The sequence below is a fragment of the Chiloscyllium plagiosum genome, unplaced genomic scaffold (assembly GCF_037043375.1).
Source record: "Chiloscyllium plagiosum isolate Xiang-an unplaced genomic scaffold, Cpla_swu_hap1 HiC_scaffold_32, whole genome shotgun sequence".
Classification (NCBI taxonomy): Eukaryota; Metazoa; Chordata; class Chondrichthyes; order Orectolobiformes; family Hemiscylliidae; genus Chiloscyllium; species Chiloscyllium plagiosum.
The window spans coordinates 21,495,991-21,521,836 of NW_028270170.1; the positions used below are offsets into that span (position 1 = coordinate 21,495,991).

General features: G+C 42.4%; 1 protein-coding gene across 5 annotated transcripts in view; it reads right to left on the bottom strand.

Moving 5' to 3' along the window:
* The window catches only part of acbd4 (acyl-CoA binding domain containing 4), a 118,736-nt gene that overhangs the window by 66,835 nt on the left and 26,055 nt on the right, over positions 1 to 25,846 (bottom strand). For 4 of the 5 annotated variants that reach the window (XM_043675059.2, XM_087977853.1, XM_043675060.2 and 1 more), the window contains exons 3-7: positions 22,280 to 22,400; positions 12,863 to 12,947; positions 10,828 to 10,948; positions 6,962 to 7,087; positions 693 to 887 (exon numbers count right to left, since the gene is read on the bottom strand). In XM_043675059.2, coding sequence (XP_043530994.1) covers positions 693 to 887; positions 6,962 to 7,087; positions 10,828 to 10,948; positions 12,863 to 12,947; positions 22,280 to 22,400 — 648 coding nt within the window. The remainder of the gene's footprint in view (positions 1 to 692; positions 888 to 6,961; positions 7,088 to 10,827; positions 10,949 to 12,862; positions 12,948 to 22,279; positions 22,401 to 25,846) is intronic. The other variant, XM_087977854.1, reaches the window with a different exon arrangement.

Genomic DNA, 25,846 nt, shown 5'->3' on the forward strand with positions numbered 1-25,846 from the left:
GAACCCACCCGATAGGTTTCTCAAGCTAATGGAAATCCAGCTAACTGTGGCTATGTATTATAGTTGGTCTATGTTATATTGGGATAGTGTCCCTTTAAGAGGTGAATCACATGACACTGATAAGTCATCAGCCTGTTCAGACTAGTTTTGAACTTCCTTAGAGTGTAACATTATGCAATAAAATCTCCCTGCTGGGCTGCAGATACAGACAAATTTGTGTGTTCTTTAGTTCTGACTAGAGCCTAGCAACTGCCTAGTGCAGAATAATAGTGGTTAAAGATATAACTGCTGCTACAAGGATAGCACATGGCCTCCTGAAAATGCTTTAATAAGCACTGCCCTCTGTCTTTCCTTCACTGAAATCACACGTAGCAGGTTTACAGTGTGCCAAGATTCAGTTTCAGTGATCTTAATTTTATAACTGCTCACCTGAGCCAAATCCACCTCTTTTGGAAGATCAAGATCAGCCCAAAGCTATGCAGAGCAGGAAGCCATTTGGCTTCATGCCTGCTCCCACTCCAAGTAAAGAGCTTTCCAGTTAAGGCTCTTTCCACATGACCCAGCTATTTTATTCCCAGGAACTTAGCCAAGTCCTTTTTGAACGTTTTTGTTGATTTTGCTTCCATCGCTGTTTCAGGCAGTCCATTCCAGGTCCAAACACTTCGCTATGAAAACAATCTTATCTCAAATACCTGTACTGTCATGAAGCTTCAAGAGATTTTCCTGAACTTGCAGTCTCTCCATGGTTTCCTCTATTGTGTCCAATTGAGAGATCCCTAGCTCTGGATGATCACCATTTTCTGAACAAATGCCTTTGGCCTGATGTGCCTCACTGTTATTGTCACCATTTTGGCTGATCTCATTCTCCTGAAATCGAACTATTTTTTCTAAGAAAAGATAAATCCAAACTTAGTTAGTTATATTAAAGCTGTTTGACATTAATTGCCAGTTAAATCACACATTGCTTTTCCAAATTTTTTTTCTTTATTCTTTGCTGGGCTGTGGTTGCCTTTGGCTATGCCATCGCTAACTGCCCTTGAAGTGATTGGCTTGTTATTGCCGTTCACTGATCTGGCAGCCTAGTTCAGGCAGACCTCAAAATAATTATAAAATCATTTCCCTTCCCAGATTTTTTTAATGAATGCTGCCTTTAACCTATAAAAGTATCAAATATTAGAGGTAGAGGCAGCAATTACATCAGAGGGATGTGATGTCAACTTTGGACCCAGAGTCATGTGTGGGCCAGACTGGATTAGGAAGGCAAATTTCCTTCCCTAAATTCCCTAGTGAATCAGACAGGTTTTGACAACAATCGACAATAGTTTTATGGTCACTGTTACAGAAAATAGTTGACGTGGTGAGAACTGAACTCATGTCCTCCACAGCATTAGCCGAGAGCTCTGGATAAGTAGTCCAGTGACATTACTGCTATGCCACAGACTGTATGATTTGGAATCAGAGACTGAGTTATGGCACATAAGGAGGCCATTGGGCCCATCAGGTCCAGCAATTTGCAGACCGGCCTTGGGCAAATTCACCCTTCTGTTAAAGACAGAACATCACATCCCTCTGCATCTAATTTTAATACTAAATACTCTTCTCTGTTAATATTCAGTAATCATACAACCACTTCTCTTTCTAATATTGCTTTACTTACTTTCAGGTCTGTCTGAACTGGACTCCTTTATCAATTGTTCTTAAACCTAGATCCACAGATCCCTGGGGGTCAGTGAAGACTTCCCTGAGGATCTGAGATATAATCAATCAATCACTTTGTACAAATTAGTCAGAGAAGGAGAACCAGCTACTGGGGTTAGAATATATTTAAATTGATATGTGGAATAAGCAACTATCATTATAATGCTCCCTGTCCCTCTATGTATTTCCAAAATGTTCTGCTAATTGAGCGATTGAGTGGACACTGAAAGTTGATGAAGGAAGAGGGCATCAGATTTCTGAGGCATTATGCCTTGTTCTGGGGAAGATGGGACTCGCTCGATCTGCATGGCCCATACTTGCATAAGACCAGCATGAATATCCTCAGAGGGTGATTTACTAGTGAGGATTAAATTAGATTGACAGAGGGATTGGAACTGGAGGGCTTGTGACTCTGAACAGATGAAGCAAAGCTCAAAAGGTGTACAGCACATGAATCTGCAGAATTAAAAATGCATATCTGTAAGTACAAGAATAGTAAATGTAGCCAATGAATAGAAAACACAGTGACACTTGATAGCAGGATGCAACTGCTATGACAGAAACACATCCTAAACAGGGGTAAATAAATGACAGTTCAATAGCCCTGGATATAGAGCTTCAGGCAGGATAGAGAGAAAGATAAAAAAGGTGGAGCTGCAGCATTATTGCATAAAGAATGTATTACAGCTGTGAAGAGGGAAGAAACATTAAATTAATCATCAAATGAGGCCATATTGGTTGAGCTCAGAATTTAAAAAGGGAGCAGCCATACAAGTTAGAAGGCCGAGAGGAGTGTAATACCAGATGCCTGAACATTGGAAGGGAGAGAGAATAATAAATATGTAGGCAAATTTCTGAATGCAAATTCAATAAAGCAATAACGGTCGGGGACTTCAACAATCCAAATATCAACTGGGATATAAAAGGCACAAAATTCTTGAACTGCAATAAAGAGAACTTTCTTAGCTAGCTCGAGAAGGAGGGGATGCAATTCTCGATTTAGTTGGAGGAAAGGAGGCCAGTGAATGACGTAGCAGTTTGTGACTATTTTGGAGATATAGGACCAGAATACAGTTAGATTTATTGAGAAGGACAAAGATAGAATAGGAATAAAAGTTTGAAATTGGGGAAGACAGATTTTATAAAGTCGAGCAATGATATGCTGAAAGTAGACTAGGTACAGGTATGGAAGGAAAATTGGTGAGAATTCAGTGGAAGGCATTCAGAAATTAGAAATGCTGGGAGAGTGGATACATGTACAAAGTCAAAAAGTGATACTGCCAAGTATAAAGCTTCCTGGTTATCCAGAGCATATAGGGTGAGATAAAACAGAAAATGAAAGTTTATGAAGGTCACAAAAAACTATTACTGAAGAGAACCTAAAGTTGTGTTGAAATTATAGGGATGAAGTAAAATAAACAGGAAATCAGAAAAACAAAGAAAGGATATGAGAAAATATTGGTGATAAAAACAAAGCGTCGACCAAAGATTTGTATATGAAGAATAGGAGGTTAACTAAGGAAAGGGAAGGGTCCATTAGACACATAACTTATGCATCAATGAAGATAATGTCAGCAGGGATCGAAATGAATATTTTGTCTCTATTCACAAAGGAAAGAGATGAGGCAGATATTCTAGTTAAAGAGGAAATGTGTGAAATAGGAGATAAAATAATCAGTATAAGGAAAGTACTGAAGGAACTGAACTTCTTGAAGTAGATAAATCACTAGGGTCAGATGAATTGTATCCTAAGCTATTTAGGGGATCAAGGGAACAATTAATGGATGCTCTGAGGATCATTTTCCAATGCTCACTGACACAAGACAAGCTACCAGAGGATTGAAGGTCTATGAAAGTTCAACCATTATTTAAAAAGCATATGCAAAATGGCCAAATCATCCCACCCAGACCCTGACCCCATCCAATCCTCATAACCCTACAGTTTCCATGACTAACGCACCAAGCCTGCACATTCCTGGACACTGTGGGCAATTTAGAATGGCCAATCCACGAAACCTGCAGGTCTTTGGACTGTGGGAAGAAACCTGAGCACCCAGAAGAAACCCACGCAGACAAGGGGAGAATGTGCAAACTCCACACAGACAGTTGCCCGAGGCTGGAATCAAACCAGTGCTGGGAGGCAGCAGTGCTAACCACTGAGCCACTGCGCTGCCTCATACCTCTGTCCTTCCCTATTATTTCTGGTTTGTCTGGCCTCTCTCATTACTGTTTACATCAGTAAAAAAAAAAATCCAAAAATTGTTACTTAAGTAATTGTTGATTTTCTTATATGCTGCACTTTGATGATATGGGTATAATGCTGTATCTGAGGATCTGTGATTACTAGTCCATCAGGAAAGCACCAAGCTATAAATCCTAGGTACCCCTTTCAACTATACGAGACTGCTTTACTGCTTCACTAGTTATCATTATTTCTGCTCACCGCCTCAATTTCATTCAAAGATTTTCTTCTCCACTTCACTTCAGGTTTAAATTCATATCCAAAATCTATTCATAAAACTATTCAAGTCAGTATCAAAGTCATGTATGTAAATTAAACAAAAAACAAATGGCTATATGATTGTGTTTCACCCAGTATCATATAGGAGAAAATTACTACTTCATCAGAGCTTTGAAGAGTCATCTAGACTTGAAATGTTAACTTGCCCTTTCATCATGGATGCTGCCTGACCCAGTGTGATTTCCAACATTTTGTTTTCAACACGATTTTATAGTTTAATGCATCAATCTGCATATTTATACACATTCATTTGCAAAGGGAAACAAATCCACATTTTTTTATTGGGTTGAATTTTTCGGTTTGCAGTTAACATGTGGTGGTGAGGGAGTTTCCTGGTGTTCAGCCTGTGGTGGCTCACAGGAAATTTTCCCATGATCCACTGCTTTTTCACCTGAATAATTAAGCAACTGAAGTGCTTGGCGCTTTTCTTGTGGAATCTTGTACAGAGTGAGGCAGAAGGGCTCACCACTGGAGCGACTTTCTGGCTTACACTCTTCCGGTTCCTGATTAAAAGCTCAGCTGCACACCACTTCAGGTTTTGCAAACCAGGATCTACCTCTCAAAATGTGGTTGTTGATCATAAAAACATTTCAGAGGAAAAGCAAGGCAGCTCTCTGTGTTTCTAGGATAGCGATCTGGAGATCCTGGTGGATGGAATGAAGAGGCCCCTTTTCCTGCTGATAACAGCAGGAGGCCCCATCGACAGACCCAGCCAACCCCCAACAGAAAGTGCAGTCTGGGTCAGTACCATGTCCCAATTCCAGATGAACACCTAACAGTGTCATAAAGTCAATGATTCCTGGAGCGTCGGAGGCTGAGGGGTGACCTTAAAGAGGTTTACAAAATTATGAGGGGCATGGATAGGATAAATAGACAAAGTCTTTTCTCTGGGGTCGGGGAGTCCAGAACTAGAGAGCATAGGTTTAGGGTGAGAGGGGAAAGTTATAAAAGAGACCTAAGGGGCAACTTTTTCATGCAGAGGGTAGTACGTGTATGGAATGAGCTGCCAGAGGAAGTGGTGGAGGCTGGTACAATTGCAACATTTAAGAGGCATTTGGATGGGTATATGAATAGGAAGGGTTTGGAGGGATATGGACCGGGCGCTAGCAGGTGGGACTAGATTGGGTTGGGATATCTGGTCGGCATGGACGGGTTGGACCGAGGGGTCTGTTTCCATGCTGTACATCTCTATGACTCTATCTTCCGCCCTCCATAAGACTAAATGTCGACATCTTCTCTTTGCAATCTCACGTTCACAGTTAGTGCTCACTCCAACTCTGCCACTGCACAACTTATCACACTAAGGCTCTACCTTTCACAGTATTGCATGCATCATGTCCTTTCAAGGGACTGCACACACCAACTCTTCATGCCCTCTGCACTTCCTATTCATTCAATCAGGACACATCTCCCACTCAAGCATCACCACTAACTGCTTTTGCATCCACTTCTGTTGTACTCAATCCCTCGCTTGGTCTCATTGCAGGAAAAACTTGTCCACCCCCTGGACTGGTGTTTCAACTGTGTCCTGAATGATCAACACATAGTCCCTGGGCTGAATACAGTTTGCCCAAGGAGTGACTGTGGCTAGCTGTCTGCTGTGTAATCAGACGTGCCCTTTGACTGATTGTGGTGTCGTCACTGGGTGACTTTAGTCCCTGTTCACCCCATTCAAGACAGTTCCACTTTATCTTTCACGCATTGCCATTTGCCCAAATCACATACACAGTGTTTGCTGGCACGTGATAGGTCTGACACTGATGTAGCACTGTGCTGCATAGCGACATGTCTACCCACTGTCTGACTGACTGTCTGCTCAATGTTCCCACTGCCATAAGTTGTGCACCTCTCCCTTCACATTAAAAAGCAATCCAAACCATGAGGCAACAGACTGTAACTCAGTGTGAAACTCTGTGTGCACTAAGAAAGCAACATGAAGCAGACAGAGGCTGGCAGCCTCCAAGACGACACTGAAGTGAGTGAGCGTTTAGAAAGGATGCTCAGAGCCATAAGATGCAAGTGTCAATGTCAGCACAAAGGGTCTTGAATATAATAACAGCAAAACGAGTAGGCCTTTCTTTATCCAGGGTTCATGAATCATAGTGTCATATCAATCTTCATAGAAACTGGAATCTAGGATAATTATTCTTTCACACTCTCTACCAACATTAAGCCATTGATTAAGTTTTAGTTAGGATGGGCAAAGAGGGAAAAATATGACCCAAGATATTTGAAATGCAGTATTTTAGCACCTGACATCCGAACAAAAACAACATATGAACCAAATAAGTAGCTACTAAATCTAAGACATTACGTAAAGGGAACGACAACAGATATTTTTGCAAATGTTATCCGAATATTAATTGTTAGCTCCATTGATGAAGAGATAAGGAAGAAAAAAAAGAAAAGAGAACTAGGAAGGAAAATATTACATTGTTCAAGTAATCTCTTGTATAGAAAGACATTGCAGAATTATCCACGATCAGGAGCAAAGGGCAAATTATAAAAGCACTGAAAAGCAATTTGTGAGTAGTCTGTAGGCATAATCAAAGAGATTTCTTTTGGAGAAACTCTGGAAAGCAAGTAAAGTAGTGGAAAAATAGAGGGATCTGGCTGGTATAGTTGTGTGTGCAATTTAGTCTGTCCTAAAACTTGTTCAGCCTTTCCCCAGTAGCTTTGGTCCCACATGGATTATGTACAGTTGTCTAGTTCCTGGCAGCAGACAAGGTAAGATTTTCTTACTGTTTGTTACAAGGCCTTTGTCCTCATCATTCAAATCCTCTGATACCAAGTTGCTATCATGGTTGCTCAGCACACCATTCATTACAACACATGGAGTCGACGTCAGGGGAGTTTCAGTATCTTCACCTACAGATCAAAGGCAACATTTCATCACAAAATACAGTCAATGGAATTGAAAAGTGTGCAGATTATTATTTAATATGCAAAAATCTACTATAATGTAGACTCACCAACTCAGAAGTTGAATGAAAAGTACATGCAATGGAAAAAACTCAAACATTTTGCTCCATTTAATTACATTATTAATCTGCTAGGTTTACTGGAAGTGAGAGCTGGTGATTATGTAGAATCTGCTACCCTGAAGGATTTCATTATCAGTGAACAATCAGAATGTCACATCCTTTTGCTGATATACTACAAGAAAACAAGAACACCTAACTGAACAACGTAAACCAACATGAGGTTGATGTTGTGGTTATGTCACAGAATTAGTAACCCAGAGGTCCAGACAAAAGTTGTGGGGACACGGGTACAAATCCCAGTACCACTTTTGGTGGACAGGAGGTACATGAATTTGTCCTGCTATCAGTGAATGGGAGATACGTGGGCAATCTTCCGCATTGCTAGATATGCGTCAGCACTGTAGCTGTACTGGAACAGTCTTGCTAGGACTGGAATATGAGTCTTCAATATTGTTGCCAGAATGTTATCAAACCCTACAGTCGTGGCAGCATCCATCGCCTTCAGTCGTTTCTTGATATTACAAGGAGTGAATTGAACTGGCTAAAGGCTAGCATCTGTGGCGCTGGGGACCTTGGGCAGAGATTAAGATGGATCATCTACACAGCATTCATGGCTGAAGATGGTGATGAATGCTTTAGCCTTGTCTTTTGTACTGATGTGCTGCTCTGCCCCATCTTTGAGAATGGGATTACTTTTGGTGCCTCCTTTGCTGTTAGATCTTTAATTGTCCACCACATTTATGATTGGATGTGGCAGCACTGTAGAGTTTAGATTGGATCCATTAATTGCAGAATCATTTAGCTCTGACTCTCCAAACTCTGTCAACCATCTACAATGCACAAATCAGGAGTGTGATGGAATATGCTCCATTTGCCCGGATGGGTTCAGCTCCAGCAACTCTCAAGAAGCTCGACACCATCAAGGAGAAATCAGCCACCATATTTAACAACTTCAACATACACTCTTGATCAGTGACACACAGTGACAGAATTGTATACCATCCACGTGATGCACTGCTATAAGTCACCAAGGGATCTCCAACAGCATATTTCAAACCAGTGACCTCTACATTCATCTACATGAATGAAGGACAAGGGCAGCAGATGCATAGAAGCACCACCAATTGCAAGCCACACACTAGCCAGACTTGGAATTATGTCAACGTTCCTTCATTGTTAACCTGTCAAAAATCTACAACTCCCTTTCTAACAGTATTGTGGGTGTCCCGACACCCAGGATTGCACCTGGCTCACCCGTGTCTTCTAAAGAACAATTTGGGATGGAAGTGAAGACCACATTCCATGAACATTGATACATTTTAAAAAAAAAATCAGGACTGAATGACATCCAATGCAACCAGATAAAGTGATAAAATCATACCTTGTGGAACTGCTCATTGATCTATGCAGCATGGAGTGCATAAGTATCGACTCTGAGTGGGACTTGGTGCTGATAACGCCAACCCACATTCAAAAGAGTGAGTGTCTGTGCCTCTCATTTGCTGGCTAGCCTAAGCATAACAGAGCTATTAAATACTAAATGGCCAGTATGGAGAGCAGTGTACTTAGCAAAACACATGGAAACTGGAACTCCAGCCTCCATTGTGGACTGGGGACGTGTTTTAGATGCGGACAATGAGTAGCTATGTGGCGTTTAACATTTGTTTCCCAATTGTTGACACTCCTCATGCAATTATGTTCTAAATCTAAACAGGAGGAAGCTTTTAAATCATACTTTCATTTCGCATTCAAGATTTCCATCTGCAGATTGATGGGCTGTTTTTGTTGCTTTATGCAGCTTCCTGTGTACTTATCCTGGCTGTGACAAAAAGAAACTAAATATAATTTTTAAAAAGCACAATGCTTCAAACTTATTCCATAGTGAGAGACAATTCACAAAGAATAAAGAGGCCATGTACTGCTTGGAAAGTAAGTGTTTAACTGGGTTAGAGAGGAGCAAAAGTGATCTGGAGATACAGACCTGTACAGATACGGGAAACGGAGAGTTTTGGAGTAGGCCATTACCAAGCACTAAATGGTTCAAATGCTAGTGGTCTAGCCAACTGCACTAACTAGCTCCACCATGCAGCACCTTTACCAAAGATGGGGAGAAAGTTAAGTTTGTGATTGTTCTCTCAGGAGCACAGAAATGTAAGGGCAGACTGCATTCAAAATGATGAGGAGTTCAGATAGAGTAAATGGAGTCAGACTGTTACCTACAATAAGTGGAGTTGTTGACCAGAATTCACAAAGTTAACATAATTGGTAAAAAAAAACTAAAGGAGCAATGGAACAACATTCTTCATAAATGGAACATACCACCTGAAAGATGGCCGGGGAGGGGGTGGGGGAGTCAATAAGAAATTTGAAATGGTAATTAGGCACGTACTTAAAAATTATGAATTTTCAGGCTTGAGCAAAAACTGGGCTGTGAAATAAAGTGGACATCTTTTACAAAGAACAGCTGCACGGAGATGGGCTGAATATCCTCCTTCTGCAATGTAGTGATGTACGAAATCACAGAGCTCAAGGCAGGCTGACAGCAAAGCAAGAATTGTGATTCAGTTCTCGATTACAGAACGTAAAAACAGAAGTTATGTTGAAGTTCAATCAATCTTTGTACTCCCAAGTGCTATCCAATCAATGTTCTGTCTAACATTTATAAAAGAAGATACACAGACATCGGAATAAGTGCAAAAAAAGATGAAGGATGACTATTCCAGATCTAAATGGGTAGCCTCATTGGGAAATGGTGAAGAAGCTGGATATTTTTCCAAAACAATGAGGTCTTCAAGATCATCAAAACATTTGATGCGTTTGATGAACAAAAGATGTTTTCACGTGGTGAAGAACAAAACCAGGGACCAGCAGAAAAAATATAATTGCCAATAAATCCAGCAGGGAATTCAGGAGAAACCTCCATTAAGGAATGGATAAAATGGGATATTTGCTGTCACAATGAGGAGGTAAGTTGAATGGTATAAATACACTATTTGGGAAGCTAGATAAACAATCAAGAGAGGAAAGAATAGATGAATATGCTGATAGGTTTAAATTTTTTTTTAAAAAGTGGGGAAAGAGCTGCTTGATTTTAATCCCCAGTGCAGACCAGTTGAACTGATCGACCTGTTCCTGCTGTGTAGGCTTGTAATTAGTTTACATGATAAAGGTGTAATCTTTCTCACCATATACCCTGCACTGACTTCCAATTTAGGGAACCATCACCTGTTGAAAGAGGGTTGATGAGGATGGGTGGGAGGGGAGATGAATGGACATATTAAATAGTTATTCTGCATTCACAAGAACCTGTGGGAAGGTCAGGTTCCATTTAACATGACAGCTACAATAGGAACGATGTGACGCAATAGGGGATTTATGCAATGCCTCCCATGTAAACACATCATTGAGCAGACACATCCCATAAGTGGCTAATAGCTGGATTATGAAAACCAGAAAACAGAGGTTAGGGATCGATCTTATGCTTTTGCTGAAAGTGAATTGTGTTGGAATTGCCTTCTTGCAATAAAATTAACCAAATAAACTGAACTCAAACTAATTTCTTTCATCGCAACTCATTTAACCATTAGCAAAGAAATATCTTCCATCCCTTAACATTGCTCATACCTGACACCTTCTTATGGAAGAAAGATGGAGGTCTGGGCATATCTTCAACAACTTCATATAGTGGATGAAACAGGTGGAAGTGCTGCTCCTCATTCTCTGTCCCTGACATCGAATCAATAACCTGTGAGAACACATTTCACAGGAGAGCTTTTAGAAGCCAGCAGAACGTCACCCACTTTGTCACTTCAGCAACTGTTTCTCTGCTGTTTTGTACCTGTTTTTAAACTGTTTTATATGACTCAAAAATGAGAAAAGAACATTTAAATTGCCAGTAGGAATGGGCTTTTAGGATAAGAGAAAACATTTCGCTTACAAAATACTACGGAGACTCTTGAATGCCTGTCATGTTCATAAACTGAAGAGATTCAATGGGCTTAGAAAGTAGTGTGAACTCGGACCTCTCATAACACAGCATGCAGGTCCTTGCAGCTTGCTGTATGACAACGACCCTAGGCAATGACCTCCAGAGAGTCATCTGCTCCTGCTGACTGAGAGTCTTAAGGGCCTCCTTAAGTGGGTGTTTATGGGATGTTACAATATTGGAAGTTATCATTTAGTAGTAAAATAATCTGTTATTCTGTTAGCTTGTCAAATAGATTTACAGCTAAACCAATTTTTTTTTTGTATTTTAACTACAACATATGAATAAAGTGTTTTGCTTCAGATCTGGTAGTTTTGTATCCAGAACCAAACACCTGACACTTGCCTTTAAAAGAAGAATAAGTCAGGGTCTAAGCTATCTTCCGGATATATTTTGAGGGGTCTGGTCTGGTCCATAACATTCTTCTGGAATGTGCCTTTGCAAAGAAGGTCTGGAGAGAGATGCAGTGGTTTTTGTTGAGGCTTGTCCCGAGCAGCTCTGTGGTGCGGGACTCTGCACTCTAAAGTCAATTCCCTGGGAGAGAAGCCAAGACAAACATCGATTGTGCTGGGGGGCTATCAACTCAGTGAAAGGCGCTCCTCGGTCTCCCTTGTCGGTCTTCAAGTACAGAGAGCTGACTTTGACAGAGGGTTGTAGACTGGCACATTTCAACGTACAGGGCTATGTGCTGATGGACCTATTAAGAGGCAGTGGGGAGAGGGCACCGTCTATGGTCTTTCTGCCTAAGTTTAACAGGGTCTGTTCAAGCTTCAGACCCTCTCTTTGTTTCAAATGTATGTAATAGTGTCCTGCACGAGTGGGAAATGCCAGTTTTATGCAACTGCAGGGAATGTAAATTCCCATGTCTGTTTTATCTTTATATGCAAAGATTGTGCAAAACTGCTTAGTACCTGCATATGTACAGAAAGATTTTTTATGAATAAAGTATATTTTTGCAATGAATAAAAGTAGCCAATCCAGACCCTGATCTACCACAATGTGGAACACTGAAACAAATAAAACATTTTCTCACATTAACTCATCCATTTGTTAATCAACTTCATATTACAGTTTGATCACGTTAAAACTGTTCCCTCTGATCTAATTTTGGTCATCTCTACCTCCAAAGACATTTAGTGACTCCAGCTAAAACAAAAAGTCAGAGTGTAAAGCACTTGGGTCATAATGATACGGGTGGACCTCAATTTTATTTCTCATGAACTAAAATCAATGTTGCTTTTGGATTCTTGTAGTTTTCTCTGCTGCTCAATCTCTGTAATTCTCAGTTGACACAACATATATAATTAATCGTCATCAGACCACCAGAGGGTGTGAAAGCACTCTGGGCAGTTTACTGCAATGCTCCTTCTCACTGAAGATTTTGGTCAACTCCACACAGACACAGCTACAACCGAGTGGCAAAGCAGTGAGTGTAAGCTCATATTCTACCTCAAGGTATCAACCCACATTACCTCTCGAGGGGTTCTCACATTGTGCAGTATTTACATTCCTGCATCAGAAGCTGCAAGAGTAAGCCATGCATTAACCAAATTAAAATTTAAAAAAAGTGAATGAATGAATTTTTCTAAGAAGTAGAACATGTTGGGGGTCTGTTAATAAAACAATCGTGTTTTCGCGCACTCTGGCATTGCCGATAAAGAACACACAAACTACCTCCTGTGCTGTTTTCTTTATCTCTTCGACATAAGTCATCATGGCTTCTTCTTTTGACAAGTTCCCCAGAGCTTTCCATGCGTCCCTATAGGAGGCAACAAATCTGAGTTTATTCCATGCTAATGAGAGCTTATTCTATGCCATGCTCATCCAATCACATTAAGTGATCCCCAACTAGTGGAGTGAAAATAGTTGCAACAGTATCATCCATTCCAAACACATATAACTCAAGCAGCTCACTGTAAAATCACCACTCTCATTCCAAAGCAACCCTACTCTACTTTGTATAAACCACTTCAACAGTTTTTTCCATCCTCTTTCTAAAGTGTTGTGGATCACAGTATTTCATATGCTATAAAAATAATACTTAATTCAATTAGGAGACTGGTTTGTTTTGTTAAAAGAAAATCAAAAACATGACACAATGAATTACTGCTTTAACATTTCATTCTGCAATGCATTCTAGATAGGATTAGTTCACTGTGGCTCACGTGTTTCCTCTTACATAACCTTGCACTTCTTTAGAGAATTCCTGCTCTAAAGTTCTTATAATATTTTTCAAAGTTGAAAAGTGTGGTGCGGGAAAAGCACAGCTGGTCAGGCAGCACCCCAGGAGCAGGAGAGTTGATGCTTCGAGCATAACCTCTTCATCAGGAATGTGGGGGTGGGGGGTGGGATGGCCCAAGGGAGCTGAGAGGTAAATGAAGAGGGGAGAGCTGGGGGGAAGGTAGCTGGGAATGAGATAGATAGATGAAGGTGGGGGTGGGAGTGATGATAGGTAGGAGAGGAGGGTGGAGCAGATAGGTGGGAAGGGAGATGGGCAGGTAGAACAGTCAAGAGGGCAGTGCCGAGGTAGAGGGTTGGATCTGCGATAAGGCGAGGACACGGGAAAATGAGGAAACTGGTGAAATTAACATTGATCAAGTGTGGTTGGAGGGTTCCAAGGCAGAAGATGAGGCGCTCTTCCTTCAGGCGTCGGGTGGTTAGCGTCTGGTGGTGGAGGAGGCCAAGGACTTGCATGTTCTTGGTGAAGTGGGAAGAGAAGTTGAAGTGTTCCGCCACAGGGCGGTGGGGTTGATTGGTGTGAATCTTACAGAGATGTTCTGAAACATTCTGCAAGTTGGCGTCCTGTCTCTGTAATGTAGAGGAGACCACATCGAGAGCAACGGAAACAGTAGATGAGGTATGTGGAAGTACGGTAAATCTGTCAGATGTGGAAGGATCCTTTGGGGCCTTGGATGGAGGTGAGGGGAGAGGTGTGGGTGCAGGTTTTTCACTTCCTGCGGTGGCAGGGGAAGGTGCTGGGAGGGGAGAAGTGGACCCAACAAGGGAGTCGCAGACGGAATGGTCTCTGTGGAATGCAGACAGGGGTGAAGAGGGAAATATATCCCTGGTGCTGGTGTCCGTTTGTAGGTGGTGGAAATGGTGGAGGATGATGCATTGTATCCAGAGGTTAGTGGGGTGGAAGGTGAGGACTGGAGTGGAGTCTGTCCTTGTTGCAATTGGAGGAGTGGTGTTTAAGGATGGAGGTGCACTAAGTGGAGGAGATGCATTGGAGGGCATTGTTGAGCATGTGGGAGGGGAAATTACAGTACCTGAAGGAGGAGGCCATCTGGTATATTCTATGGTGGAATTGGTCATCCTGGAAAGAGATGCAGTGGAGGTGGAGGAATTGGGGGTAAGAGATAGCATTTTTACAGGAGGCTGGGTGGGCAGAAATGTAATCCAGGTGGCTGCGGGGGCTGGTGGGTTTGAAGGATATGTCTGTGTTGAGCCGGTCACCTGAAATGGAAATGGAGAGGTCCAGGAAGGGGAGGGAGATGTTCGAGATAGTCCAGGTGAATGAGGTCAGGGTGGAAGGTGTTCGTAGTATTAGGCAAGAATTTTTGAAAGCTGATTAGGGGCAGATATTCGCAGGTAAAGGGATGGCTGGAAAATAGGAAGCCTTCAGAAATGAGATAATGAGAATCCAGACAAAATATCTTCCGGTCAGGGTGAAAGGAAAGGCTGGTGGGTATAGGGAATGCTGGATGACTAAAGACATTGAGGGTTTGGTTAAGAAAAAGAAGGAAGCATATGTAAGGTATAGACAGGATAGATCGAGTGAATCCTTAGAAGAGTATGAAGGCAGTAAGAGTATACTTAAGAGGGACATCAGGAGGGCTAAAAGGGAACATGAGATAGCTTTGCCAATTAGAATTAAGGAGAATCCAAAGGGTTTTTACAAATACATTAAGGACAAAAGGGTAACTAGGGAGAGAACAGGGCCCCTCAAAGATCAGCAGGGCAGACTTTGTGTGGGGCCGCAGAAAATAGGGGAGAGTATTACTAAATACTAAATGAGTATTTTGCATCAGTATTTACTGCGGAAAGGATATGGAAGATATAGACTGTAGGAAAATAGATGGTGACATCTTGCAAAATGTCCATATTACAGAGGAGGAAGTGCTGGATGTCATGAAACGGGTAAAGGTGGATAAATCCCCAGGACCTGATCAGGTGTATCCGAGAACTCTGTGGGAAGCTAGAGAAGTGATTGCTGGGCCTCCTGCTGAAATATTTGCATCATCGATAGTCACAGGTGAGGTGCCAAAAGACTGGAGGTTGGCAAACGTGATGCCACTGTTTAAGAAGGGTGGTAAGGATGAGCCAGGGAACTACAGACCAGTGAGCCTGATGTCGATGCTGGGCAAGTTGTTGGAGGGAATCCTGAGGGACAGCATGTACATGTATTTGGAAAGGCAAGGACTGATTCGGGATAGTCAGCATGGCTTTGTGCATGGGAAATCATGTCTCACAAACTTGATTGAGTTTTCTGAAGAAGTAACAAAGAGGATTGATGAAGGCAGAGCGGTAGATGTGATCTATATGGACTTCAGTAATGCGTTTGACAACGTTCCCCATGGGAGACTGATTAGCAAGGTTAGATCTCACGGAATACAGGGAGAACTAGCCATACAGAAGTGGCTCAAAAGGTAGTAGACAGAGGGTGGTGGTGGAGGGTTGTTTTTCAGACTGGAGGCCTGTGACCAGTGGAGTGCCACAAGGATCAGTGTTGGGCCCTCTACTTTTTGTCATTTACATAAATGATTTGGATGCGAGCCTAAGAGGTACAGTTAGTAAGTTTGCAGATGACACCAAAATTGGAGGTGTAGTGGACAGTGAAGAAGGTTACCTCAGATTACAACAGGATTTTGACCAGATGGGCCAATGGGCTGAGAAGTGGCAGATGGAGTTTAATTCAGATAAATGCAAGGTGCTGCGTTTTGGGAAAGCAAATCGTAGCAGGACTTATACACTTAATGGTAAGGTCCTGGAGAGTGTTGCTGAATAAAGAGACCTTGGAGTGCAGGTTCATAGCTCCTTGAAAGTGGAGTTGCAGGTAGATAGGATAGTGAAGGCGGCGTTTGGCATGCTTTCTTTTATTGGTCAAGAGTATTGAATACTGGAATTGGGAGGTCATGTTTCGGCTGTACAGGACATTGGTTAGGCCACTGTTGGAATATTGCATATAATTCTGGTTTCATTCCTATTGGAAAGATGTTGTGAAACTTGAAAGGGTTCAGAAAAGATTTACAAGGATGTTGCCAGGGCTGGAGGATTTGAGCTATAGGAAGAGGTTGGACAGGCTGGGGCTGTTTTCCCTGGAGCGTCGGAGGCTGAAGGGTGACCTAATAGGGGTTTACAAAATTATGAGGGACATGGATAGGGTAAATAGACAAAGTCTTTTTCCTGGGGTGGGGGAGTCCAGAACTAGAGGGCATAGATTTAGGGTTGTCTTCTGCTTTAATGGCGAGGTTGAGGTTGGAAAGGAGGAAGTGGAGGACTGCGCATTGCAAGAATGAGAGGTTGGAGTGAGCAACAGGGGTAGACAGGTTGAGGCAGTCAATGTAGTGGCGGCAGTTGGAAATGAAGCGATCGAGGGCAGTAACAGAGTGGCATGGGGTGTCCAAATGGATGTAGTGTGTTGGACATCCCGTGCCATTTGTTACACACCCTCGCTCTCTTCATTGACACTACACTGACCGCCTCAACTTGTCCACCCTTCTCACCCTCACAAAGCGCAGCCCTCCACTCCAACCCCAACCTCACTATCGAACCAGCAGACAGATGAGGGCGCTGTGGTAGTTTGGCACACTGACCTCTACACCACTGAAGGCAGACACTAACTCTTGGACATCTCCCTGTACTGCCCCCTCAACCACGACCTCACCACTCATCACCAAACCATCATCTCCTAGTCCATCCACAACCTCATCACCTCAGGAGATCTCCCATCCACAGTCTCCAACCTCACAATCTGGGAATCCCACAGTGCCCAAATCTACCTTCTACCTAAAATCCATAAAACTGAAATCCATTGTTTCAGCCTGCTCATGCCTCACCGAACATATCCCCTCATATCTTGATACCATCCTGTCTCCCTTGGTCCAGGATCTCCCCACATACATTTGAGACACCACTCTTGCCCTCCACCTCCTCCATGACTTTCATTTCCTTGGCCCTCAATGCTACATCTTCGCCATGGACATCCATCCGCCATGATGAAGGCTTCCAATCCCTCTGTTTCTTATTCTCCTGCGGACCCAGCCAGTACCCTTCCAATGACACACTCATTCCATTGGTTGAACTGGTCCTCCTCCTCAAGAGTTTCTCCTTCAAGTTTTCCCACTTGCTACAGATCAAAGGGGTAGCCATGGGCACTCATGGGTGCCAATTATGCCTGTCTCTTCATTGAGGTTTTGGAACAGTCCTTCTTTCACAGTTACACTGGTGCCACTCCCCGCCCTTTCCTCCGCTACATTGATGATTTTGATCAGATAGGCCACTGAGCTGAGGAGTGGCAGATGGAGTTTAATTTAGATAAATGTGAGGTCCTGCATTTTGGAAAAACAAATTAGAGCAGCATGTACACACTTAGTGATAAAGGTCCGAGGAAGTGTTGCTGAACAGAGACCTTGGAATACAGGTTTATAGCTCCTTGAAAGTACTGTCGCAGGTAGATAGGATAGTGAAGCCGGTGTTTGGTATGCTTTCCTTTATCGGTCACAACATTGAGTATCAGATTTAGGAGGTCATGCTGCAGTTATACAGGATATTGGTTAAGCCACTTTTGGAATATTGCGTGCAATTCTGGTCTCCTTCCTATCGGAAGGATTTTGTGAAACTTGAAAGGGTTCAGAAAAGATTTATAAGCATGTTGCCAGGGTTGGAGGATTTGAGCTACAGAGAGAGGCTGAATAGACTGGGGTTGTTTCCCCTGGAGCGTTGGAGGTTGAGAGGTGACCTGATAGAGGTTTATAAAATAATGAGGGGTATGGATAGGGTAAATGGACAAAGCTTTTTCCCTGGGGTGCAGGAGTCCAGAACTAAAGGGCATAGGTTTAGCACGAGAGGGGAAAATTTTAAAAAGGACCTATGGGGCAACTTTTTCACACAAAGGGTGGTGTGGGAGCTGCCAGAGGAAGTGGTGGAGGCTGGTATAATTACAACATTTAAAAGGCATCTGGATGGGTATATGAACAGGAATTGTTTAGAGGGATAGGGGCCAAGTGCTGGCAAATAGGACTAGATTAGGTTACAATATCTGGTCAGCATGGGAGGATTGGACCAAAGGATCTGTTTCTGTGATGTTCATCTCTATGACTGCATCGACGCCATCTCATGCTCCCACGAACAGTTTATCAACTTCACGAACATGTTCCACCCTGACCTCAAGTTCACATGGACCTTTCCGGACACCTCCCTCCCCTTCCTGGACCTCTCCATCTCCATCTCCATCTCCATTTCCATTTCTGGCGACCGACTCAACACGGACATACACTTCAAATGCGCTGACTCCCACAGTCACCTGGACTATACCTCCTCTACCCTGCCTCCTATAAAAACTTTATCCCTTATTCCAAACTCCTCCGCCTCCACTGCATCTGCTCCCAGGAGGACCAATTTCACCTAGAATATCCCAGATGGCCTCCTTCTTCCAGGACCGCATTTTCCCCTCCCACGTGGTCGATGATGCCTTCCCTCACATCTCTGCTACTTGCTGCACCTCCACACTTGAACCCCACTCCTCTAATTACAACAAGGATTGAACTCCCCTGGTCCTCATCTTCAACCCCACCGACTTCCAGATACAAATAACCATTCTCCACCATTTCCGCCATCTACAAACAGACCCCACCACCAGGGATATATTTCCCTCCCCATTCCTATCTGTGTTCCGCAGAGACCATTCCCTCCATAACTCACTTGTTAGGTCCACCAAGCCCCGCCCCCATCAACCCACCCTCCACTCACAGCACCTCCCCTTGCCACCCAAGTAGTACAAAATCTGTGCTCTCACCTCCCCCCTCACCTCCGTCCAAGGCCTCAAAGGATCCTTCCACATCTGATAGAGATTTACCTGTACTTCCACACACATCATCTACTGTGTCCGTTGCTCTCAATGTGGTCTCCTCTATATTGGGGAGAACATATCTTGGACACTTGCACCAATTAACCCCACCTCCCTGCAGCCCCTCCCACTCCGCCAAGGATACGCAAGTCCTTAGCCTCCTCTACTGCCAAACTCTAGCCAACTGATGCCTGCAGCAGGAACGCCTCATCTTCCCCCTTGGGACCCTCCAACCACATGGGATCAATGTTGGTTTCACCAGTTTCCTCATTTCCCCGCCCCCACCTTATCCCAGATCCAACCTTCCAACTCAGCACCGCCCTCTTGAACCGTCCTACCTGTTCATCGCCCTTCCCACCTATCCACTCCACCCTCCTTTCCGACCTATCACCATCACCCCCCACCTTCGTGTATCTATCACATTCCCAGCTACCTTCCCCTCAGCCCCACACCTCTCTCATTTATCTCTCAGCCCCCTTGGGCACCCACCAACATTCCTGATGAAGCCCTCATGCTCGAAACAGCGACTCTCCTGCTCCTCGGATGTTGTCCGACCTGCTATGCTTTTCCAGCACCACACGTTTCAACTCTGATTGCCAGCGTCTGCAGTCCTTACTTTCTCCTATAATATTTTTCAACCCAATCACAGCATAGAGGTTAACAGGATATACACAGTTTTAGAACTTGTTGTGAAAACCCAATTCGTATGACATTTATGGACAATATAATTGAGGGAACATGCATTTTCAGTGTTGAGTCAAGTTATAAAAGGAAGGCTGGATAAGCTGGGTTAGTTTCACTGGAGCATAGGAAGTTAAGAGGTGACCTTATAGAAGTTTATAAAATCATGAAGGGGAAAGATAGAGTTAATGACAGGTGTCATTTCCCTAGGATAGGCATTTTCAAGGGGCATATTTTTTAAGGTGAGAAGAGAGAGATTTAAAAAAATACCGTGAGGGGCTTTTTTTTTTTAAAAACACATGGAGGGTGGTTTGCGTATGGAATGAACTGCCTGAGGAAGTGATGGATATGAGTACAATTACAATATTTAAAAGACATTTGGATGGATACATGAATAGATAAGATGTTGGTCAGATATGAGCCAGGAATGGGCAGGTGGGACCAGTTTTGTTTGGGATTTTGTTCGGCATGGATTGGTTGGACCAAAGCGTCTCTTTCTGTGCTGTAATGACTATGTGAATTTGGATGGCTGATTATAAAAACAGACACTGTAATATAGAGTGTGCAATTAGTGTTCAGTTTCCTAAAGCTTACAAGTTGGGAAAAAACATGGTTTTTGAAATGAACCAGGAAACAAAGAATAGATGTAGAGGATGGATTATTTGCAGATGGATGTTTCAGTCCACTCTTGTGAGCATTTATCAGTAAACATGTGTCAGGACCCCCGAAGCACAAGGGAAATTGGCAGGAGGCAGAGTTTACTGATGATGTCTAGTGAAGAAGCCTACCTCCTGGACCAACTCAGAATAGGGTACAGGTGCTGGCGGGTTATAAGTGCAGCTTCTCATGGCACACCCCTTCAGTTGGGCGTTTTCCCTTAACTTTCTGCTCAAAGTTTTTTTGGCTTGCAAGTTTCTGGAAACACAAGTTGGAATACAAAACAGCACTTCATGAATCAAAAAAAAATTTAAAGCTGTGGTTCTGTTATGTTTCCTAAGTTGTGGAAGAGAAGAATTCAGTTCTCAACTCTCCCTTTTCATCAGATGAGTGAAATGTGCTGATCCTGTGGTCCAACCATCTCCGTGCAGGCATGTGGTTTCAGCTAAGGAGGATCCACAGCTCTTAATATATAGGCGAAAGTGAGGACTGCTGATTAGAGTCAAGATTAGAGTGGTGCTGGAAAAGCACAGCAGTTCAGGGAGCATCCAACAAGCAGGAAAATCGATGTTTTGGGCAGGAGCCCTTCATCAGCTATTAACATATGTTGAGCCATATTCTGCCACTAAATATTCAGCCAATGATGGGTTAGGGATTGATATTTTTTTCTGCAGCTGGTCAGTGAGAACTAAACTTTCATGATTTACTCTTTCATGTTGGAAGTCAATTCAAAGATCACATGTGAATCTTCATTGAGTTCAAAACAAACATGACCAGTTTTACTTCAGATGGCAAAGAAATTAGGTTGTCATGTTAAGGTATGGAGCCAAATGATACTCTCGACTCTGATCTCCAGCATCTGCAGTCCTCACTTTCTCGAAGGAATGGAGCCAAGTCAAGGATGAATAACGAAGAATGCCAGGTTAGACAAATATTCTTCAGAACAAGAATCCTTGACTTGATTTTGGGCCTGGGTCTGCAGAAACAGTTTAGGCCTTTTCTTTAAGAGATTAAATGGATTAGGTAGCTCTCTTACAACTTACAAGTTTACACATTGTCCTGAAACAGATCTAATGGGTTGAAATATCCCATATAATGAAATGTAAGCAATTAACCAGGCCTCGAGTTTGCCAGCCAGCATTTAAAGTGTCTTGATTTGGTTAAATGGGATGTGCCTTGTGGAGAGACAGTGTGTAATTTGTATTTGCAAATTTTACAGGTGGCGATTTCTCAGTGGCTTGCTTCAGGCAGTTGACTGGTTCCCATGCACATCAGACATCTGGCCAACTCCAAAGCATATTTACCCATAACAGATTAAGGATAGCTTCCAACTTAATATTCTTAACTGTGTCATCAGTGAATATTATTTTGCAACATTAAAAATAACACTGATTGGAGGACATTAAATTCATGACTTTTTGTAATTTACTAAAGAGAGGCACTTTTAATAACAGGTATACGCAAATTTGTAATGGGAAGGCTCATGATTGTTCAGTAAAACCCATCTGTTTAAATGTTTGTACCTTCCGTGATTTTCCATAGCTTACAAAAAGTACAATAAAATGTTAATGGCTGGGATTATTGACAGAGTCTCCATATTAAATAGAGTAAGTTAATGTCTCCAGCAACAAATATTTTACTACCTTCACGCCCACTTTAAGCATATAATAGAATTTAAAGGTTACCATTTTACACGTCCAATAGGATCCCAGAAGCCAGGCCTGCTAATACTACATGGGCCTACAGTTGCCTGCTTGTAGTAACTGTAAAACTTCAACATCTTCTCATGGGACGGATGGTAAGCACCTGGTGACAGAAAGCCTAATATTAAAACACTGCCTTTGGAACATTTTTAAATCCTTCTTTATCCCCCCACTGACTGGGCCTTTGTTAGGCGTACAGGAGGATATCAATTCACCCAAGGTTTCCATGGTTGCCAACACCCTTGATCCAGGTCTCCTTAATAAACGTGTTGTACTGTAAATGCATGACAACATAGTTTTTTTTCCCTTTTAAAACAAGGGAAAATGGGCAATCTGCAAACTAATAAGATGCAGTCAACGTTGTTGGCTAACCTCCCTCCTTGTTTGCCAATGTACAAAGACCTGCCCAAAGCTGGGAGAAACTTGCCTTTCTGTTCAACATTGAACATGTAAATAAACAGCATTTTTGAACTTTATCAATGTTTACTGAAAGAAAAAGCAAAATATTGCAGATGAGATCAGAAATAAAGACAATATTAAATACAGTCCTGAAGAAGGACCTTATTTAACTCTAGTTAAGGTTAACTCAGTTTCTCTTTCCACAAATTCTGCCTGACCCACTGTGAAGAATCATCTAGACACGAAACATTAGCTTGCTCTCTCTCCATGGATGCTGCCTGACTCGCTATGATTTCCAGCATTTCTTTGCTTTCAGTCAAAATTGTAACAGGTCTCCCTTTCAGATGTGAAGCTTCTACTGTCTGAATGCTTAGATACACAAAGACTAAACAGACATAGTGCCTACGGAATGAAACTTCACGGAATGGGTATGAAGAGAAATCATTCTTTCTATCACAAGGAGATCCAAATGGACAGATGTAAACCCACTGTATCTCAATACTAAACATGTCGGAACCATTCTTACAGAAACAGGAGCATTGATACTCCAGTCACCTAACAGAAACCAGTTTGCAATAAGGAACATTTATTTACACACATTTGAGAGCAGCTTCACAGCGTCAGTCTTGGAGACAAACAGACCAGAGGAAAGAGATCCTGCACAACAAAGGAAGAACCATTCTGAGAATCCACAAAGTTAAGAAGTGGAGCGAGACTTTCATCGAGTTATTTGCAGATCCAAGTCAGATCTTTGCTACAAGGGCTCAACTACTATTTTAATTCCAGCAAGGCAGGACTCTGCACTTGCAACATGTAAGCCACTGTGAATTCAAACTCAAAAACTTCCAACCTTTATTTCTTCATGGTTCCCTGAAGAAAATGATCAGCTCTGCAATATTTCCAGCTTCTGTCTCAAATAAACAGGAGTATTGGTGACTTTGTGAACCCTTTAGCAATTTAAGTGCATGTTACCCTTTCTGTAATCAACTTTTCTTGTGTGCGCATAGGAGGGTGTTGTTGCATTTACATTTGGGCGATGAGAAAACAAACATTTGTTTTTTTTTTGAAACTTACAAACAAAACTGTTGGTTCTGCTCTTGAGACTCACTGCACTAAAGGGGCTAGACCCTTACTCTTTAGACCATAAGATGTATGAGAAATTGGTCTTTTCAACCAACAGGTTGGTTCTGCCAATGAGATCATGGCTGATCTGAAAACCCTCAATTCTATTTCCCTGCCTTATTCCCATAAACTCCGATTCCTTTACTGATTAAAAATCTGCTTATTCAACCTTGAATATATCTAATGACCCAGCCTCCACAGCTTTCTGTGGTAAAGAATTCTACAGGTCCACTACCCCCTAGAGAAGAAATTCTACTTCATCTGTTTTAAATGGATGACCCTTTACTCGTAAATTATGCCTTCTGGTCCGAGACTCTCCCACAATGGGAATCAATTCCATCATGTCAACTCTGTCAAACCCTCTCGAATATAGAATGTTTCAATAAGGTCATCTCTCATTCTAAACTCAAAAGGAGTACAAGCTCAACCTACTTGACCACTCCCCATAGGAAATCCCTCAACACCTGAAATCAACCTAAAATAATCTTGTCAAGACTGTCTTCAATACCAGCATATTTTTCCTTCGAGAAGGGTCACAAAGCTCTGCTCTGACCAGTGGGCCTTGTGTAGTTTTAGCAAGGCCTCCTTGATTTTATACTTCATTCCCTGTGAATTAAAGGCCAGTCCCTTTGTCTTCTCTATTACCCAGTGAACCTGTATGCTAGCTTTTTCTGATTCATGAAGATGGAGCCCCCAGATCTTTGGGCTGTTGCTATGTGCAGCATTTATCCATTGAAATAATATTCAGTTCCCCTATTCTTCCTGCTAACATATATAATCTCACATTTTGCTATATTATATTCCATCTATTAAGTTTTTGCCTAATCACTTAACCTGTCTATATCCAACTACACACTTTTTGTGTCAAACTCATCACCTGGTTTCCTAGTTTTGTGTCATCCACAAATTTGGCGACAGTACATTCATTTCTATCATTCAAGTCATTCTTATATATTGCACATTTCTTTGCCCCTTGCACTGATCCCTGTGGTACTCCACTTAAATACAGGTTGTCATCCTATAAAAATGCCTCCCTTAGCCCATCTCTGTCTCCTTTTATTAGTTAGCCAATCGTCTACCCATGCTAATAGGCAGAGTCTTTTCCCTGGGGTTGGGGAGTCCAGAACTAGAGGGCTTAGGTTTAGGGTGAAGGGGAAAGATATTCAAGAGACCTAAGGGGCAACTTTTTCATGCAGAGGGTGAATGGAATGTATGGAATGAGCTGCCAGAGGAAGTGGTGGAGGCTGGTACAATGACAACATTTAAGAGCCACTTGAATGGGTTTACGAATAGGAAGGGTTTGGAGGGATATGGGCCGGGTGCTGGCAGGTGGGACTAGATTGGGTTGGGATATCTGGTCGGCATGGACGGGTTGGACCGAGGGGTCTGTTTCCATGCTGTACATCTCTATGAACTCTTAAGTTTAACTGTGGTCATTATAACCCATTTAAATTAGTTGAGAGGTTGGTAAAAAGGGGAACCATGCTACCATCTTTTTCCTACATATAACAGGGGATATAACATGAGATTTGCCAGTTGGATTCAGACATACCCGCTCTTTAATGTTATGAAGTGCTCTATTCACCAGTTCAGTCAACAAGGCAAAAGAATTACTGTTGAAGGGTTTGCGCTGAATACCTTCCAGCCGGTAATCAAACCCAGCCATTTAAAGTTCCCAAACCTCTCAATTTATAATACTTGACAATGGGGGTGAAAACGAGCCAGCTTTGTAGCCATGGAGATGAAAATTTTAGGCATATATACTGGGAAAGACATTACAGAAGCAGGGCAGGGGAGAGAATGTGGCACACGGCCAAGTGAGTAGCATAGCAATCTGCACACTTTCATTTTCTGTTGCCATGGCAATCAACGAGTGAATAGCTGGGATGCTTGATCACACAGTTCTGCAAGTATGAGAATCAGTTACACAAAGCAATAAAAAAAAAGGTTATACCAGGAAAAATGGAAACTTAAATGTCTGGGGAATCGGAGACACGGGGACTCAAGACAGTGTAAAACACCCTTACA